At 36.6% G+C, this 19,544-nt stretch overlaps 1 protein-coding gene across 3 annotated transcripts; it reads left to right on the top strand.

The window, feature by feature from the left end:
- Positions 1-721: 721 nt before the first annotated feature.
- On the top strand, positions 722-12,284 carry LOC306872459 (uncharacterized protein). 3 transcript variants are annotated; one of them, XM_079421022.1, is made up of 7 exons: positions 722-902; positions 981-1,283; positions 5,910-5,957; positions 6,738-6,785; positions 10,806-10,904; positions 11,122-11,174; positions 11,288-12,284. In XM_079421022.1, exons 1-7 carry the CDS (start codon positions 863-865, stop codon positions 11,462-11,464), a joined length of 768 nt encoding a protein of 255 aa, XP_079277148.1. In that variant the 5' UTR covers positions 722-862; the 3' UTR covers positions 11,465-12,284. The 3 variants fall into 3 exon arrangements, with proteins under 3 accessions (XP_079277148.1, XP_079277149.1, XP_079277150.1); XM_079421023.1 differs by having other exon boundaries at positions 10,806-10,892; positions 11,288-12,283; XM_079421024.1 differs by lacking the exon at positions 10,806-10,904 and having other exon boundaries at positions 11,288-12,282.
- The last annotated feature ends 7,260 nt before the right edge of the window (positions 12,285-19,544 follow it).

Raw genomic sequence — 19,544 nt, 5'->3', positions numbered from 1 at the left:
TTTCTGAATTGTAATTTCATATTGATGAGCTGGATGGACTGTGGACTATTTGAAAAAAAACAACAACATAAAAACATAAGAGCTTCACATCTTTGTGTCTCATCTAGGATCCAGATTCAAGTCATTTTGTAAGTCGCTTTGGATAAAAGCGTCTGCTAAATAACTAAATGTAAATGTAATGTAAGTCATAATACATGCAAAACTACAGTTTATGAACAAATGAATTCATGTGCAACATTAAACACATTTTTATGTTAAACGAAACTTCTGTTGTAATATTTTACTTCTTTAGTGGTTATTGGCTCCTGATAAATTGCTGGTGTGTTTCCTCATTTGTATTTGCTCATCAAGTAAATATGTTTGCTTAATCATAAATGTAACATAATATTTTAATTGTAACATAATCATGTATTTAATCAAGTGATTTACCAATATTTTATTGCTATCAGTATTTTAAAGTGAGTGTGTTTTCTGTTTTCAATCGTTTCTGCAGAACTGAGTGTGAAAATCGAGGCTTTTCTTTGAATACAGGACAAGGGAAGTAAAGCGAAAGTGTGAGAAGTGTGTTGACTGACTTCTTCATGTCACTAATGCATTTTTTTGTTCATTCAAAGGCCCCAAAGGAATCAAAGAGGAACTCTTTAAAATAAAAAAAAGTGGCAAAAACATTTTATATGTCAACAGTTCTGTATTCTGATCTGGTATTTTTTCCAGTTGTACCAGTGACACAGCAGCAGAAAACAGAGGAGGAGGAAGTCTGCATCTCATCACATTCATGACAGGATCACCTGAAAACACATCGAGAGCTTCAGAAGAACTGAATCTACTAACAACAGAGAAGATCACTGAATAAGAGAGAAGCATGAAGATCATCTGGACTTTCACTCTGCTGATGATTCCTGGTAAGAATCTTGAAAGTTGATCTGATTTAAACTTCATGAGAAATTCGTTAAGGCATTTTATTTTGTTTTGTTTTGTAGGTACCGTGACCTCAATCAGTATGGATAGAAATTCAGAGCGAAAAGTCAACATCACATGCACATATGATAGCAAAAATAAAGCACAAGAAATGTATTTTTGTAAAGTACAGTGGTCAGGGTGCACAGACCAAGTCAGACCTGATAGACAGTTTGATTCTGGAAGATTCTCTCTGTATGACGACACAACAGCAGCAGTTTTCAATTTGACCTTCAGTGGTCTGAGTGAACAGGATTCTGGGACATGTGGAGGTGGTAGACCAGGAATATATTTCTACACTGAAGTGAATCTGACAATTATATCAGGTGAGCAACCCACTTGCATTTAAACCATTTTTAAACATGACCATCATCAATGCTGTTATTTGTGCACTGTTAGACCTTACCAGGCATTTTTACAGTAATATATTGGCAACACTGTTGCCAGCTTCTGTAGGGCAAAGAGCTACACTAAACACTTACCTTGCAAATTAATGCTAAAACACTATAGCCGGTACTTTGCTGTTAATTGTGCAGTTATTTACCGTAGTCTAGTTTACAGTATTTTCAGGGTTTCCAAGGGGTCTTAAAAAGTCTTAAATTGTGCAAGAAAGTCTTAATTATGATTTCAAGAGGTCTTAAATTTGGAGACGGAAAGACAAGAATATGGCTGAATGTGACGATTAAACTTAAAAAGTCTATGATTAAATTAAATAAATGTGATCACTGCAAGTTCAGAGTCCGATGCTGCGCTGTTTTGTGTAATTTACTGTCTATACCGGAAAAACATTTATATTTCTGCCAAACGCGACACCTGCTGGCAGAGAGTGAGTCAGTTAACACAGGTTAAACTAGTGTGCGTACGAGTTTCACTGCACGATTCAGGCTATTACAATACATTTAGAATGATCACAATTTAAGATATGGGGGCAGAAAATGTATAGCCTATATTTATATAATTTCATATAGTTAATATCACACGAAGAGTGCCATTTTGTTCTCCAGAAATCAGCATGATTACATATGTGATATTGATTTTATGCAACAGTTCAATAAACAATAAGTTAATGTGGCATAAAGGTGTATGAACTCAGATTACTGAATTATCACTAGTAGCGAGTACGCCACCCCTGGCAAAACACCTTGGGAAAAACTAATCAAAGAAAAGCAAGCAAGCTTGTTCACTTCCACAAATCACCAAATACAAAGAGACATGGATAAAGTCCAATGAAATTGTATTAAATCACAAATAATAAAATAGAGACCATGACGAAGGAAACAATAAAATGACAAGTGACCCAGAACCACAACAATAAAGAAAAGCAATCAATAACAATCAATAAGTTAAATTAAATCAAAAGGGTCTATTAACTGAGCTGGGGTATCCCAAAGAGTGGGCAGGCTAAGCATTGGGCATCACAACAGCCCCACGATGAACCAGCCCTCTGTGAATGAAATCTCACAAGCACCCACACACTCTCGTGGAATTACACTGCAAGCAAAAACCTACACCCCACACTTTGGACAAAAAGGGAGAGCTTCTACTCCCCGCACCAGATAGCCCGCCCACTCTGGCTCACCCCGCTCCTAAAGAAGAAAAGAAAAAAATAATAATTACAACCAAAAGCCCGATTCGGATGGTAATTGTTTCTCAAATGGACGTCTGCAAAAATTAATTTACATATCACCTCAGTGATAAAACTCATGGATTCGGATGGTGATTTATTCACAATGCATATTTTATAATGTATAATCCTATTTATTATTTGATTATTTAAATATCCTGTTTAAAAATAGGAAAATACGCGCTATAGTTGTATATAATTATACGCGATATATGTTTATAATACACATTTTAAAATTGTATTGCATACCTGCTGCTGCCATAATAAAGACCCATTTCGAATGTTTACATGCTTTTCTTCTCTTTCTGCTCCCAGTCGCTGTGGTGGAGCAGTTATGAATTATTGTTCTTTTAAATACTTTCCAGCATTTCAGAAATAAATATGTATGCAAATTTCACCGAAGTACAACAGTTACCGTACGGTGTTCGGGAGTGCTCAAAAAGGGTTTAAACGATGAATTATTACTAACCATCTGTTAGAGATCTACAGAAGTTCTTATTGAGAATTAAAATGGGTTTAAATCATCGGTCTCTATAAAGGCCGATCTAGAAAAGCCGATTAGATGACGCAAAACTCACGGGACAAATTTTTTTATGCGCTGCTAAAATGGCTTCACCGTCACCTGTCTGGCAATTCTAGCAACCTGCAACCTGTGTAACAAGCAAATTCTACGAGGCAGGAAGCACCCAAAGCATTTTAACACCACGAATCTCATCAGACATTTGAAGGTTAGTCATGTAAAGGAATATGAGCAGAGAGACTCCAGCGCCACTCACTCAGCTGACGGTAACAGAGACGTTTCAAAGACAGCAACCCTACTGCAAAAGACAGTAAGAAGCATAAAGAAATATCAGACAAAATAATGGAATTCATATGCCTTGATCATCAGCCGCTGTCTATTGTGGAAGACAAGGGTTTCCGGCGACTCATGTCCTACTTGGATTCACGTTACTCTATGCCAGGGCGAAAAAATATTTCACGGATTTATGCCTGCCGCAGTTATACCAAACAGTGTTTACACATGTTGACAGCCTTATGAAGGACAATATAACATTAGTTAGTTTCACGAGTGACATTTGGAGTGCATGTCCCATGTCCACATTGAGCCTCACTGCGCAGTTTATTAATCAAAACTTTGAACTACAAAAAATTGTTCTTCATTCTCAAGAGTTTTCAGGATCACACACTGGGGAGGTTCTTGCTGCTGCGTTCAGTGGCATTTTTCTTGCATGGGGAATCCCGAAGGAAAAGGTGCACGTTATTCTAAGGGATAATGCAAAAAACATGGAAAAGGCCATGAGGGACTCCAATCTACCCAGCTTGTCGAGTAAGGCGCATTCACTCCAGCTTGCTGTGGCCGAGGGAGTTATGTCACAACGCAGCATCGCTGATATAACTGCCTCAGGAAGATGCATCGTCGGTCACTTCAAACACTCCCGCTTGCTTACTCCTGACTGCAATGTATTCAGAAACAGCTGGGCCAGCCTATCGAGAGACTACAGCAAGATATACCTACCAGGTGGAACAGTACTCTATACATGTTGCAGAGTCTGCTGGAACAGAAACGCGCTCTATGTGCTTATGGAGCCGACTATGATTTAACCACCATGTTCACCGGCAGCCAGTGGAAATTAGTGGAAAATATGATTTTGCTACTCGCCCCATTTGAACTGCATCGGCTGCAAATGTCATACCATCGATCAGAGCTTTAACTCGGCAGACACTGACCATGGAGTAAAAACTTCAAAAGCCACGTTGTTGGAAACGGTCCAGAAAAAAATCCATGATATTGAATCTGAGCACCTGTATAGTATCGCCACAATCATTGATCTGAGGTGATAAAACTTAATTTATACATTTTCCCAGTCATATGTGTATTGCTGTGTCGCTGTCAGCCAACTAAAGCAAATACTGATCTCCATGATGGTGGCATCATTTTAATCAATACAACATCAACATCTGATCCTCTGTGATTCTCAATTACAGCAGGTGTTCATCACTAATGCATCATCATAATTTAATTAGTCACTTAATTATATCATTAACTTTAACTCTTTAAGGACTTGGGATTTGACTTGAGACTCATTTGTGACTTGAAAGGTATGACTTGGTTCCTCCTCTGGTGAAATCAGCTGCTGAGTTCATGGGTGGAATAAACATATGGCAGGACTTTTACTTTCTGACCTCTGGACTATCCACCCCTGTCTGTAATATATCTGCTTGTTTTACACTCTTTAAGCCTCCAGAAATTAACCCTTTTGTGAACCACTTGGCTGAAAAGCTTAAAGCTTCATGAAGCTTCAACTCACCATCACTACTAGAAAGTTACAGGCAGGTGTGTTTGATTAGGTTTGGAGCTAAACTCTGAAGTTGCATACCCCTGGTATAGGGTGTGATTTTGAACAAATAAATATAAAATAAATAAATACTGGCTCTAAGATAGACTTTATTAGTCCACAGTAAGTTCAGAGCAACTGAAGATATACCTGTAGTGAGGGATGAAATTTAGTTGACAAAGTTAATATGCCTAACCTGGATGTTACATGCACTTACGACTAAGGCCCAATCCCAATTCTATTTTAGCCAGACTTTAATTACCGTTCTATAGTAATGCGCTGCTTACTGACACACACACACACACACACACACACACACACACACACACACACACACACACACCGGAGATCCCTCAGCTCACATCCAGGAGCAAAGAAACTTGTCAGGGCTGCCCCACGACTTTTTATTAATAGCAGTTTAAATACTGAATCGCTACATTGTATTTTCCAGCAAGGAGAGGATAAAATAGCTGTTTTTGAAGTAACGTTAAACTACTCATTGTAAAGAGAGACACACAGACGCACTTCTCTCTCTCTCTCTCTCTCTCTCTCTCTCTCTCTCTCTCTCTCTCTCTCTCTTATATATAAATTATATATTATATTTGAGAAAAAGGTTTAGCGATTTCTAATTATTGGGGGAACTAACCCCTCAATGTCTATAGTGGTTGAAAATATGTTGTGGCACTATCGTGCAGTCAGTAATGATATGACGTTAGGACATTTTAGCGATTTTTAGCGAACATTTCTATGAAAAGCATGACCATAAATATGAATTCATGATTGAATGTCACATAAAACAAATTATTACTTTTCATTAAATTCTTTATTACTGCCAATAATGATTACATTTATGTGTCGTTTTGTTCGCTCGGGCAGCCATGTTGCTGCTGCTTAAAATTTACTTAAAATTAAGTAAATTGAGCTTGGTCAAGATGGGATGATAATAAACTGAATAATAATAATGTGATTTAACATGAAACACTCTGTTCCAGCAACCACAGCAGTCACAACAACCGGCCCATCACAAGACTCGGAGGAAGGTAGGCCTAATTAATTCATTAATTTTTATTTGATCGATTGATTGATTGATTGATTGATTGATCTATCCAGAGATACTTATGAATGAACACAGCAAAATCCCCAGTGTTAAATTACAACTGAACAACCCAACGTAACGAAAAACCAAAGAGGGTCACAGAGAGCCGCTGGACAGAGGTCCAAAAAACTCTTCTAAAACCTCTTTGCAGGTGTTTCCCATGATAATTACCCCCAAAATCCCACCCCACAGCCGGCTAAAGCAGAACGGACCCAGGAGTACGTCACCAGGAGCAATCTCAAGAATGGTGCTCGGGCAGCCATGTTGCTGCTGAGATGATTCATACCCCTTCGTTTGTAGTGTGGTCCTGAAAAATGTTCAGTTGAAGGGCTATCTGGCCCTTCCCCTTACCGTTACCCCTCCAACCAAAAGAGAATCGAGACACCCCTACTCCTTCACGTGAACGCGCAAAACAGAGAGGTAGGGGAAAGGGGAAGGGCTAAGGGGTAGAAATGGGATTGGGCCTAAATGTTACGTGCAAGCCAGTGGAAAACATTCTTACCCCAATCTAAACACAGAATTGACATGTAAAGTATCTGAACCTGAGAATTTTTTTTTTTTTTAGATAAAATGTAAAAAAATATGTAAATAATGTTTGTATATTGTAGATGTAGACAGATGCAATCTTGCATCAAAATGAAGATAATTGAGCTTGATCAAGATGGGATGATAATAAACTGAATAATAATAATAATGTGATTTAACATGAACCATTCTGTTCCAGCAACCACAGCAGTCACAGCAACCGGCCCATTACAAGTCTCAGGGGAAGGTAGGTCTAATTAATTCATAATATTTAATTTGATCGATTGATTGATTAATTGATTGATCTATCCAGAGATACTTATGAATGAACACAGCAAAATCCCCAGTGTTAAATTAACACTGCTGGGTGTCTATATGGGTCCACACTACAGAGTGTTAAAGGGGGGGTACAATGCTGTTTCATGCATTCAGAGTTGTTTACACTGTTAAAGGGTTGGATTCACATGCTAAGCATGGACAAAGTTTCAAAAAACTATTTGGACGTATAACAGAGTATTTCTGTTCCAAAAATCTCACTTCCGGATTAGTTTTTTTTTTTATCGTCGTTCTTGATGACGTAGTACTCCTTATATGGGCATTTCTCCCAGAAGAACGCACCCGTGCACGCATCTACCAGAGCGAGAGCGAGAGCGCGCTCATCAACGCGTTTCATTCAGCAGCACTGCACGGGACTCGCTCGGGAAGAATGTCCGCCCACACGGCACGCCTCCAGGAGCTCGGCTTTTACGAGAGAATCGTAAAGCTGTATCTTTCTTTTATTAATATGATAAAACTAAAGACTTTTTGGAGATATGAAGGATGCAGTACTACTCTATAGGTACTCAAGATTAACATGAGATTGGGTGAAACTGTGTGTCTTAGGTCACCTTTAAAAGTAAGACTGAAGCAGTGTTAAAGTTAATGAGGTAATTAAGAGATTCATTGAGTGATGATTAACCATTATTGAAGACATCTGATGCTAACAAGCAGAATCACCAAAGAAGAAAATCACAATTTAAGTCAACATTATAGTAATCCGTGTTTAGTTGGGCTCTTGACTCTTGACGTTTCAATATTACATTTGAATTGCAAAGAGCAAAAGTCATCGGGTGGTGATGTTTATGTTCTAACATTATCATTATTTGATTTAAATCTCTGAGTTAAGCTTCCTTTATTGATTACAACAGCCTTGTGATTCCACACCGAAAGATTCTGTCAATTTTGGAAGGATTTATTACAAGCTGTTCTGAAATAATAATAAATCAATAAAAAACAAAGTTTCTGTAAGGCGCACACAGACATCAAGGATCAGCGTATGAATCTGAATAATGGTGATAAACAGCATATTCAGATAAACAGATCAACTCTGGACATCACAAAACAAGTTACTAAAAAGAAAATAGTAAGAAGAAAATAAATTACAAAGACAATTCTGCTCATAATTTATTCACGCCGCAATGCATGATGGGAGTTTTGATTGGCTACAACATTTGTTTTTGATGGTCACCGTTATTGTGATTCTCACGTTTATTATTGATGTCGCTGTGTCTAAATGAAATAGCTTTAAGTTTTTGATCAAAATAAGTTTTAAAAACATTTTTATCAAATGTTGTTCACAGTGTTAACGTAACCAACAAAGAAAACCTAACCAGGTCAAATCATAATTGCTCTTTGTAAAAATCTGGCTGTTATAATTCAGTTATAGAAGCTAAACAATATGTAATATTAAAAAGTCCAGGGTCAAGAGCCCAACCAAAGTAAACACTAATCACTATAATGGTGACTTTAAAAATAGGATTTTATTCTTTGTTGATTCTGCTTGTTAACATCAGGTTTGTTCAATAATGATTAATCATCATGAGTTAATTTTACACCGGGGATTTTGCTGTGTAGTTGTTATTATTTGAAAAATAATGATAAATAGCATGGATCATGGGATCATGAGAAAGGGGCCTTCACACAGGGCCCAGGATTCTGTGCTACACACCTGGTAGTTTTCTAACGCAATCTAAGTTACTCATTTATAGGCAATATATACTTACTTCTTATTAGATTACTTTAGATTTAGGTTTTACCTAACTTGGATAACACTTTATAATAACGTTCAGTTATAAGTATTTTATAAGTGATTAGTTAATGATGAACTAAACATTTACAAAACATGACTATACATTCACAAATGATTAAGTAATATGCTAACGATTGACAAATCTCCCATAAGTTATCTTTGAAAAATAGCATCATGAAATAATCAAACAGATCCTTAATGGTTAATAGTTACTAGTTAATATATTATTAATCACTTATATATCATCGAAATGTCAACATTGTATTATTATCTCAATAATCATAATAAATCATTTACAACACTTTCTGCATCCCCTATTCTAAAGTGTAAACTACTCATCAGTTGTAAAGGTTTTACAAACCTTCCGGTTACAGGTTGTTTGTGTGTGTATATATATATATTTACGCACACACAACTGGAAACCATATAAAGTTTTTAAAACATTTACAAGTGATGAGTAGTTTACACTTTAGATTAGGGGATGCAGAAAGTGTTGTAAATGATTTATTATGTTTATTGAGATAATAGTACAATGTTGACATTTCAATGATTTATAAATGATTAATAATCTATAGTAACTATTAACCATTAAAGGAACACTCCACTTTTTTTGGAAATAGGCTCATTTTACAACTCCCCAAGAGTTAAACAACTGAGTTTTACCGTTTTTGAATCCATTCAGTCGATCTCCAGGTCTGGCGGTAGCACTTTTAGTTTAGCTTAGCATAGATCATTGAATCGGATTAGACCATTAGCATTTGGTCATCAAAAATGACTAAAGAGTTTCGATAATTTTCCTATTTAAAATTTGACACTTCTGTAGTTACATCGTGTACTAAGACCGACGGAAAATTAAAAGTTATCGAAACTCTTTGGTCATTTTTGAGCGAGATGCTAATGATCTAATCCGATTCAATGATCTATGCTAAGCTAAGCTAAAAGGGCTACCGCCAGACCCGGAGATTGGCTGAATGGATTCAAAAACGGTAAAACTCAACTATTTAACTCTTGGGGAGTTGTAAAATGAGCCTATTTCCAAAAAACGTGGAGTGTTTCTTTAAGGATCTGTCTGATTATTTCATGATGCTATTTTTTAAAGATAACTTATGACAGATTTGTAAATTGTTAGCATATTACTTAATCATTTGTGAATGTATAGTCATGTTTTGTATACGATTAGTTCATCATCATCATCATCATCTAATTTGATGATGGATTTGCCAAATTGGGCTTAATGTAAGAACTGCAGTGGGTTTGCGAATTGATAAAAAGCTAATAATTATTTAAATCAGAGACACTGGATATGATGACAACATCGTGTTTCACAGCTATACATCACCAGTGTTTAGTAACTTGCATTATTATTTGTTTCATACATAGTCTAAATTTCCTTGCAAATATATATACACAACATTTACATAACCATTCTAGATTGTGAATATAGTCAATGGTATGAGACACTAGGTTTTTTAGAAAGGAAACTTTAAAAGAAAAAAATAATTTAGGAGAATCAATAAATTTGGAACAGTTTACTGCCAATTTATCAATAATATGCAATTATGGTTGTATGTAATCCATAAAAAGTAACTGTACTCTAAATAAGAGCATTTTAAAATGTAATGTAACCATTACAAGTACTCAATTTTTGGAATCAAAGCAGCTTCACGGTGATGACCAAGTAAATAGCATTATTAATGTTGCAAAATAATACACTTTGTAGTTTGTCTACGTTGCAACCATTCTTAATAGTGCAAAAACGTTTCACAACCATTGTCAACATATTTTATTTGGACAACATTTTTATTCAATAAGCTCAGTTAAGGACTTGTTTTGTATGATTTTACCAGAATATGTTATAGACTTTTTATCAGATGTAAATGTAAAACTTCTTGCATAATCTTGTATTAATCTTGTAATCGATGTATTAATTTTGTTTGTTTTTTATTTAATTGTATTTATGCAGCTCTTGTATTTCTTGTAGCTCAGTTCTTACCATGAGCTTCAGTTGCTGATATTAGAAACTACACTATACTATTAATCAATCTGTTCTCCTATTTCTCTAAATTACCAACATTCTGATGTCACTTCACCTTTAGTATCTATTATGACCAGAATTTTGAGGATGAACGACTGACTGATTTTTGTAATCTGCACAGTGTCACTGAGTTGCACTGATGTTTTGATCTAATGTTTTCTCAGGTTCGTCTCTGATCATCGGTCTGTCTGTGGCTGTGGTTTTGATCATCATTGGACTCGTATCATTCACAGTGATTTACTGGATGAGGCGTATGAATCATGGTCAAACTCTTTCTTTGCATGTCATTTGTTATGTGAAATCTTCTTAGAGTATAAAATTATATATATAGTGGAAGGAAAGATGTTGTTTTACCCCAAACAAAGTAAAACTAATAAAATTCAAAAATAGTTATGACTGCAAAATACATTGGATAAATATAAACTGTTGAGCATGACTATGAAAAATTATAGTATTTAATGTAGTATATTTGTTTTACAGGCTCTGATTCAGCCTCGAAAATCCCTGAACCCAGATCAAAAAACAGCGAAGCGGTTTGTAAAATCAGTGTGCTCGATAATAACGTGTTTGCATGAATATGACCATAATCCTGCTGCGACGTTTGGAAACTTTGAGAGCAGTGAATAATTTCTCATTCTCTTTACAGGTTCCTCAAACGGGCTTCATTTATGAAGAAATTGGAGACGCCAGACCTCACACTCATCCAGATACAGGAACTAAAACAGTCTATGCTACGGCCCAATTACCCACAATCCCCTCTGATTCTACTAAAACAGTTTATGCTACTCCACAATTACCCACAAACCCTTCTGATTCTACTTAAACAGTCTTTGCTACTCCACAATTACCCACAAACCCCTCTGATTAGTTGCTAATCATTTACTGAGGGTCTGAATGACACAGACGGTCCTGATGATGTTCCTTCAAAAGTTATCTGTATTCACATTAATGTCTATCATTGCATGCAGTTATGAGCCAGTGAATACATGTTAGTTATTGACTGTTTCAGTTTATTTGCTCAGTAAACACAACCATTGCACCTACTGAAGGGATTTATGTAATGTTTTCTCATTTTGCTTAAAATTGTATTTTTAATAATGTGCTTTACAGGTATGTGTGTTTCTTTGCATATAACTATAAATCAAATTAAAAAAATGATTGTTCTTTATAACAATACAGTGTTATTATTTTAACATGAAATCATACCAGTAACTAATGTTCTTGTTCTTACAAACTCAGCAGCAGATAATGTCTGTCCACTTAAACTGCTTCATGATTTGTTCATTTGTTTCAGTTACACAGCTCTTGAAGGTCAGTTATTCAGCATTATAAGACTTTAATGAAATGTTATGTTATCACCTGGACAGAGTGGTACTGTGTTTGTGGTGAAACTGGAAAGTGTTAGCTGCCGTCCGTGGTGCTGAACATCATCTGAACACTAGAGGGAGCCGCTGGACTCTCAATCCTCAACACTTTCATTTTGCCTTTGTTTGTTTCACTTTCGTTTCGATTTGATGTGTTCAAGAGGGCCTCGCTGCAGCCTGTAACAAGATGACGTACTGGATCAGATCAATACGTAGTGTATGTTTTACGCGCATGCGCAGTATAGATCTTGAATAAATAAATATTTTTATTTACATTTAATCATTTTGCAGACGCTTTTATCCAAAGTCTAAGTCTAAGTGAAGTCTAAGTGAAGTCTAACCGTACATGTAGCAATTTTGATCTATATTGCATTACAATGTATACACTTTAATGTCTAAATTCATCCACAATGCTTTTGTCTTTACTGGCAACTTCAAAGTTTGTTTGTTTTTTTCATTTCATATGTTATCGCCAGGATGCCCACATCAGTGCTGTATCCATTATTATAAGGATACAATAAGCATTTTAACATAATATGAAGAGTTTATTTGCAAAAACAGATACCTCCGTTTTTTTACATTTTCAAAAATCATGTTTTTTATTAAGTCAACTGCAGTTTGATTGAGATTAATTGGAATGCCTGAAGAAACATGATTTCTGAGTATTGTTAAAAACATAGTTATCTGTTTTTATAAATGAACTCTTCATATGCAGATGTTGCGCTGTAAATAGCTAACTAACTATAAAGATATACATCACGCTGACAGAGTTAGCTTAAATGTCTTTTTGATTGTATCCGTCATGTTTATTTACATTTTTTGCCGATCCATTTTGTTTATAAAGCTATTACAAACATTTCCAATGCTAATAATATATATTTAAAAAAAACATTAAATTTTTAATAAGACTTTACCTCGCTAATAACGCCTCAGTCAGGTAAAATAAATATTTTATTAGTTGCTTATAGATTAAGCAATTTACGAAAAATAATATTTGATTCATGAACGAATTATTGACAGAAATATAAGACTATTATGGAAAAAACAAAACAATAGAACCCATTTTTTTCATAAAGAACAAACAAAATTGTAATTAGTAGATTTGTATTTCCAAAACTAATCAAACTAACAAAAAATTAACTTGTTCGTTCAAAACTATGACATCCTTGCTTAAAAAAAAAAAAGTTTGAATAGCCTGCACTACTGGTTTAAAATCACAGTATACTATAATTTGTGTAAGCCTGTGAAACACACCTATATATCTCGCAATTACAGTTTAATTTACATTTAATACTAGCTTTAATGACGATGAACATTAGGAATAAGCGCACAGCTTCTGGAGAGTTCCACATTATTTTAGTTATTTTTGCCTCTGGGAAACGTTGGGAAACGCCAGCTCTCTGATCACAGGAGCCACATGGCCCTTAAATCATTTGTCCCTGTGTGAATTATGATGTGTTTATAGTTTTCATTCAGGTTTATATCAGACAGGACCTGAAAAGCACTTTTTGTGTTTGGGCACCAGACTTCCTTGGCCATCATGTTTGGGAATAGAAGTTTCTCATTGACATATTTCCCATTCGAGTCGATCAGGATAAGAGCCTGTGTTTCTCTCGGGTCCTCTGCAGCGGAGATATCAATCAGATTTGCTTAATCAGTTGAGTTGTGAGACTCTCTTCATTGCTAGTTGTTCGGTTTGAGGAGTTTTCATGAGGATCTCTGGGCACACTGATGCTTCAGGAGAAGACTCTTTAAGTGCTGGAACAGAATAGAGTTTTTCTTTCAAATTATTAATGAGTTCATCCTTGGTGTGGAGTATTGACTTCCAGGCAGAGAGCTCCTCTTGCATTTCTGCTGTGACTTCTGCTAGCTGTTTTCCTAAAGTTCATCATTAGTTTGTTGAAGCTAATTTGACATTCCTTCTCTGTCTCTTTGCAGATATGTAATCTCTTGTCTCAAATCCAATATGTCATTTGTAAATTGTTCCATGTTGTTGTTGCTTAAGTGGGAGAGAATGAATTCTTTTAGCTCTACTACCTCTACTACCTACCAGGAGTGAAAAACTGTCTTTCATTCTCGACATTGAAGTTATAGTTGTTGGGAATCATTGTGATCTGATTTTCCAGGGAAGGTATCAGTGTATGGATCCTTGTTCTTAACTTGTGTGGGATTATCATCTTCATCATCAGACAGTGCAAGTGTTTTTATTTCTTCAAATTCTTCAATGAATACTTTGAGAGCAGACATTTATCCTTGTATCATGACAGTGCAATTTTGATACAAGTTTAAGGTCAAATCTTGTTTCGTTGTTGTTGTTTTCAGTATCTTCAAATACTAGGATTTGTCTGCCTTTACAGATGCCTTTTTTCTTGGTGAAGGGGAAATGCTGACAGGAAGCAGCGTACCATAAAAGGCTGTGTTCAGAGTAGAAGAGCAGGTTAGTCAGGACACTGTGGTCTTGGTCAGCAAACAGTGTTTCCGGTGTTTCCTTCGTCTGCTTCTGTCTGAGGAGATGCTTGGATCTTGGCCCAGATTCTGCTCTGGCCATGCTTGATTTAGAATGTAAACAATCAACTGAATTAACTGCCAGTGTTTTGTTTATTTTTGTCTTGGTCAGGATACAAAGTTATTAAAAATGAAAAATAAGTCAAAACGTAGGAAATAATAACTTATACTGATTCAAAAAAAAAAAAAAAGTCCAGTTGTGTCCACAATGTCTCTTTGTGTTGTTCCTCAGAAAAAGCTCACAGAGAACTATGAAGTAGCTATGAAATAGTGTTGCACACACAGAAGAGGCGATGTTGTCTGGTGGCACATATGAGTTTTTATTTCGTCACACTCTGCAAAATTAATAAACACAACAAGAAATTAGACAGTTTCATTGCTTGTGGAAATGACTTCTTCATTCATGAGTGAAACTCCCTGCGGCTCACCATCGCCTCCTAGCGTCACCCACCAGTGTAAACAGGTCTAAGTGATGTTATAATAGGCATCATTATACAGTGTACACTAATTTTAAGTAAGCACCAGTATATTTAATAAATGATCATTAATAATACTAATATATATATGGCTATCTGAATCTATATGCCTACAATAGCAGTCTTATTTAATGTCTTTACCTTTCTTCTTCTATAAAGTTTTTCTCTTAGTTGTTGTTTTTTGTTGTTTGATGTTTCCAACAAGAATATCTTATTTTGAAGACAGTTATCCTGTGATTAGCGTCTCCTGAACTTCCCTCAGATTTAAGTGCGGTTTAAAAAAAAAAAAGAAATGTCCAAAAAATTCCACAAAAGATTTGTCTAGATGTTGTTTTGTGTTGAATCTACTACTTTTTGAAAATATTTTTAAATCTTCTCAATTTTTCAGGAGCTCAGCTCATGTCTGACCTTACTGTAGAACTCTCTCTCTCTGTCTCTCTCTCTCTCTCTCTGCACATGCGTGAGCGAGGAGTGAGCGTGGTGCAGCGTGTGAGTTTTTCAATTTTCTCTTTATTCTTTTCTTTCTTTTTTCTTTTCTTTTTGTTGTTAGTGGTTGTTTAGTTTTTCTTTTTGTCTTTTTTCTTTGTGGAGGCGGCGGCTGCCGGCGTAGCTGGTCAGTATGGCTGCGGGAGAGCAGTTTAGTTTTCAGAAGCTAACGCGCCGGCATGCTATAAAATTGTCTCCTCCTGAAGGAGTTTCTGTAGAAGATTGTAGTTTAGCGGTAGGTGAGATTGTTGGCTATGAAAGCATCCAGGATGAATGGTGCAGTTGTAATTTTTTTGGATGAGGTGGATAAAGTAAACCATTTGCTTGAGAGCGGGATTACTATTAATGACGCACATACACCGGTTATGTCTTTGACAGGTCCTGCAAAAAAGGTCATTATTTCGAATGCACCCCCGTTTTTGAAAAATGAAATTTTGGAAAAAGAGCTAGGGAGATACGGAAAATTAGTGTCACCGATAAAAATTATTCCTTTCAGTTGAATAATAATTGAATAAACAAAAGTAAATTAAATGGTAGAGTTGATACTCCTTGGAGAGCTCATTTAGGGGTTGGTAATGATATTAAACCTGTGTGGAGAGTGTTATACAAACCATCGTTGACAAAGAGAGTAGGGGATTTTCAGTGGAGAATACTGCATGGTATTGTGGCAGTCAATGCTTTTATTTCAATTGTCAATCCCAATGTAAGTGCTGAGTGTCCTTTTTGTTTACAGAGGGAAACTATTTTTCACTGTTTTTCAGATTGTGGCAGATTGAGTGCTTTCTTTTATTTGTTACGAAGAATGCTCAAAATATTTGGAGAAAGTTTTTCTAAACAAATGTTTATTTTTGGTTTTAAATATTGTCAAAAGTGGAAAGTGAAATGCCAGTTGTTAAATTTTGTATTGGCCCAGGCAAAAATGGCTATATACATGAGCAGAAGAAATAAGATAGAAGAGTCTTCATATTGTGATGTAAATGGGGAAGTCGTGGCCTAATGGTTAGAGAGTTGGACTCGTAATCGAAAGGTTGCGGGTTCGAGTCCCCGGCCGGCAGGGATTGTAGGTGGGGGGAGTGAATGTCCAGCGCTCTCTCCACCCTCAATACCACGACTGAGGTGCCCTTGAGCAAGGCACCGAACCCCCAATTGCTCCCTGGGCGCCGCAGCATGGCTGCCCACTGCTCCGGGTGTGTGTTCACGGTGTGTGTGTGTGTGTGTGTGTGTGCATTTGTTCACTACTCACTGCTGTGTGTGTGCACTTGGATGGGTTAAACGCAGAGCACCAATTTCGAGTATGGGTCACCATACTTGACAATACGTCACGAATTTTCACTTTCAAATACAGTTTTTGTCAGATTGTTGAAAGCCAGACTGAAAATCGATTTTGACTTTTATAAGTCGATAAATAATATAGAAGAATTTAGAAACATATGGTGTTTTAAAAATGTGTTATGCTTTGTTGAAGAGAAGTTGTTGTTTTTTGGGTCGATGTTGAGTTAATTTTTTATTTTTGGAGTATTTTTTTGAATTGTTTGAATTGGTTGTATTGTTTTTTATTGTGATCTTGATTTAAAAGCAAGAAAGAGGTTTTGGACCCTCTCTCTCTCTCTCTCTCTCTCTCTCTCTCTCAGAGGAAGTGGGTGTCTCTGTCACATTCATCAGTTCATGTTAAACGTGTGACCAGGAAAGAAACACTCAAACTCATCTGAACACACATCGAGAGCTTCAGAAGAACTGAATCTACTAACAGCAGAGAAGATCACTGAATAAGAGAGAAGAATGAAGATCATCTGGACTTTCACTCTGCTGATGATTCCTGGTGAGAATCTGAACTAACAGTAAATCACTAAAACACTACAGAGTCTTTAACTTTAATTCATTTTGATGTTAAAACGTTGAAGAAAGCTCATTTCTGTGTAGTCAGTTAATGCTGGTTTGTTGTAGGTGTGTTGAGCTCCATCAGTGTGAAAGGATATTCAGGAGGAGGAGTCATCATCACATGCAGATATGAGGAAGAATATACAAACAATGAGAAGTATTTTTGTAGAGGACAAAATCCAGGATGTTCTGACCTCATCAAAACTGATAAAAAAACTGGTGATAAATGGGTTGATTCTGGAAGATTCTCTCTGTATGACGACACAACAGCAGCAGTTTTCACTGTGACCTTCAGGGATCTGAGTGAACAGGATTCTGGGACGTACTGGTGTGCAGTTGATATCCCTTGGAGTGGAGATTTATACACTGAAGTGGAGCTGAACGTTATAACAGGTGAGTAACTGAGACCCTCAAACCTGTGATGATCTCCACAACATCAGCTCACTCAACACTGACTGTAATTACTGTGGTTTGTAGGGTACATGTAATCCTCTAAAAAACATCAGAAAATCAATAACAGGACAATTATATATATTCTTTTATCTTGCAGTACAAATTTACACTTATAAAATGAGTAGTGTCATTCTTCATCAAGAACATCATCATCACACTGATATCTGAGTTTGTGTTCAGCAGGTCAAAAGATCAGTGCTATGAGAGGATATTCAGGAGGAAACGTCATTATAAACTACAAATATAAGATACAATACAAGAACCATGAGAAATACGTCTGTAAAACTGGAGCAGATCAGTGTTTAACTCTAATAAACACAGACAGAGCAGCAGAATGGACACATGTCGGTCGATTCTCTGTTCATGATGACAGATCTGCTCGTCTCTTATGTGTGTTTATCAGAGAACTGAATGTGATCGATTCTGGAGAATATAAGATTATAGTCAGAGTTTCTGAAGAATACAGTTTCTTCTCTGAGTTTCACCTGAACATCAGAGACAGTGAGCTGCTTTCATTCACTCATGCATTTGTTTCTGTGGTGAACTGATGAATCTGTGGTTTAATGTGAACTTGATTTGACTCTCAAACAGCTGATTGTTGTGAGAAGAGCATCAGTCTATCAGCTGCTGCAGGAGCATCTGTGAACATCAGCTGCAGATACCCACAATCCCACAGTGCTGATGTGAAGTTTGTCTGCTGGAGATCTGGATCTGATCTCTGTGCTGAAGAGACGTCTGTGGAGGAGAGCAGAAGATGGGGACAGATCCAGCTGTATGATGACAGAGAGCAGCAGCTCCTGACGGGAACCATCAGTCATGTGACTCGACAACATTCAGCTGAATACTGGTGTGGAGTTCAGTCTGATCAAGGACACAAGAGCTTCATCACACGAGTCCTCATCAGCGTCACAGGTCAGTGCTGATGAAACACAAACCAGCATCTCTTATGCTTTTATTTCAAGTTGGCAGTTTGTGGTTTGTGTGTCAGGAAACACGTCTGATGGTTCATTAATGTGTGAAAAGCATCAGCATCTTTAAACGGAAGTGAAGTATCTGTGAGTCAGAAAATACCCGCATGTATCACTCCATCTTACTGACTCTGGCTTTACTGTGTTTTAGAGGCAAATAGTCACAGAATATCTACATCATCATCACCATCTTTATCATCAGCTGAATCTCCACTGATCTCATCTGCGTCTCCTGTAGCAGGTACAAACTCACAGATTTCTGTCAGTCGGTCAGTTTTGATCTTCAGAGTGATTGAGTGAATCTCTGGTGTGTTTCAGGCTCTTCTCTGATCATCAGTGTGTCTGTGCTTCTGCTTCTGATCTTCACTGTGATTCTGTTAGTGATCGTGACTCTCTGGAGGAGGCATCAGTCTCACAGTAAAACTCCTGCTCCTTTAAACACTCCTACATTTTTACTCTCTTTAACAGGTTATTTTGCATATTTCCTACACTGCTCAAGCTGGTACATTAAAGAGGTCATCGGATGCCCATTTTCCACAAGTTGATATGAATGTTTATGGTCTTAATGAAAAGTCTATAGCATACTTTGGTTAAAATTTCTCAATGGTAGTGTAAAAAATATATTTTTTATCATGTCAAAATCAGATCTGTTTTCAGGGAGCCATTCTAGTCCATTTTGCTTTTAATGCTAATGAGCTCTGCTGACCCCGCCCCTCTCTTCCATGGAGTGACGATCAGATTGTAAACTTCAGCTGCGAAACTGGCTAACTACA

This window comes from Barbus barbus (genome assembly GCF_936440315.1).
Source record: "Barbus barbus genome assembly, chromosome: 7".
NCBI classification, from domain to species: domain Eukaryota; kingdom Metazoa; phylum Chordata; class Actinopteri; order Cypriniformes; family Cyprinidae; genus Barbus; species Barbus barbus.
The sequence above is the reverse complement of the archived record's forward strand: the minus strand, read 5'-3'. Positions and strand labels throughout refer to the sequence as shown.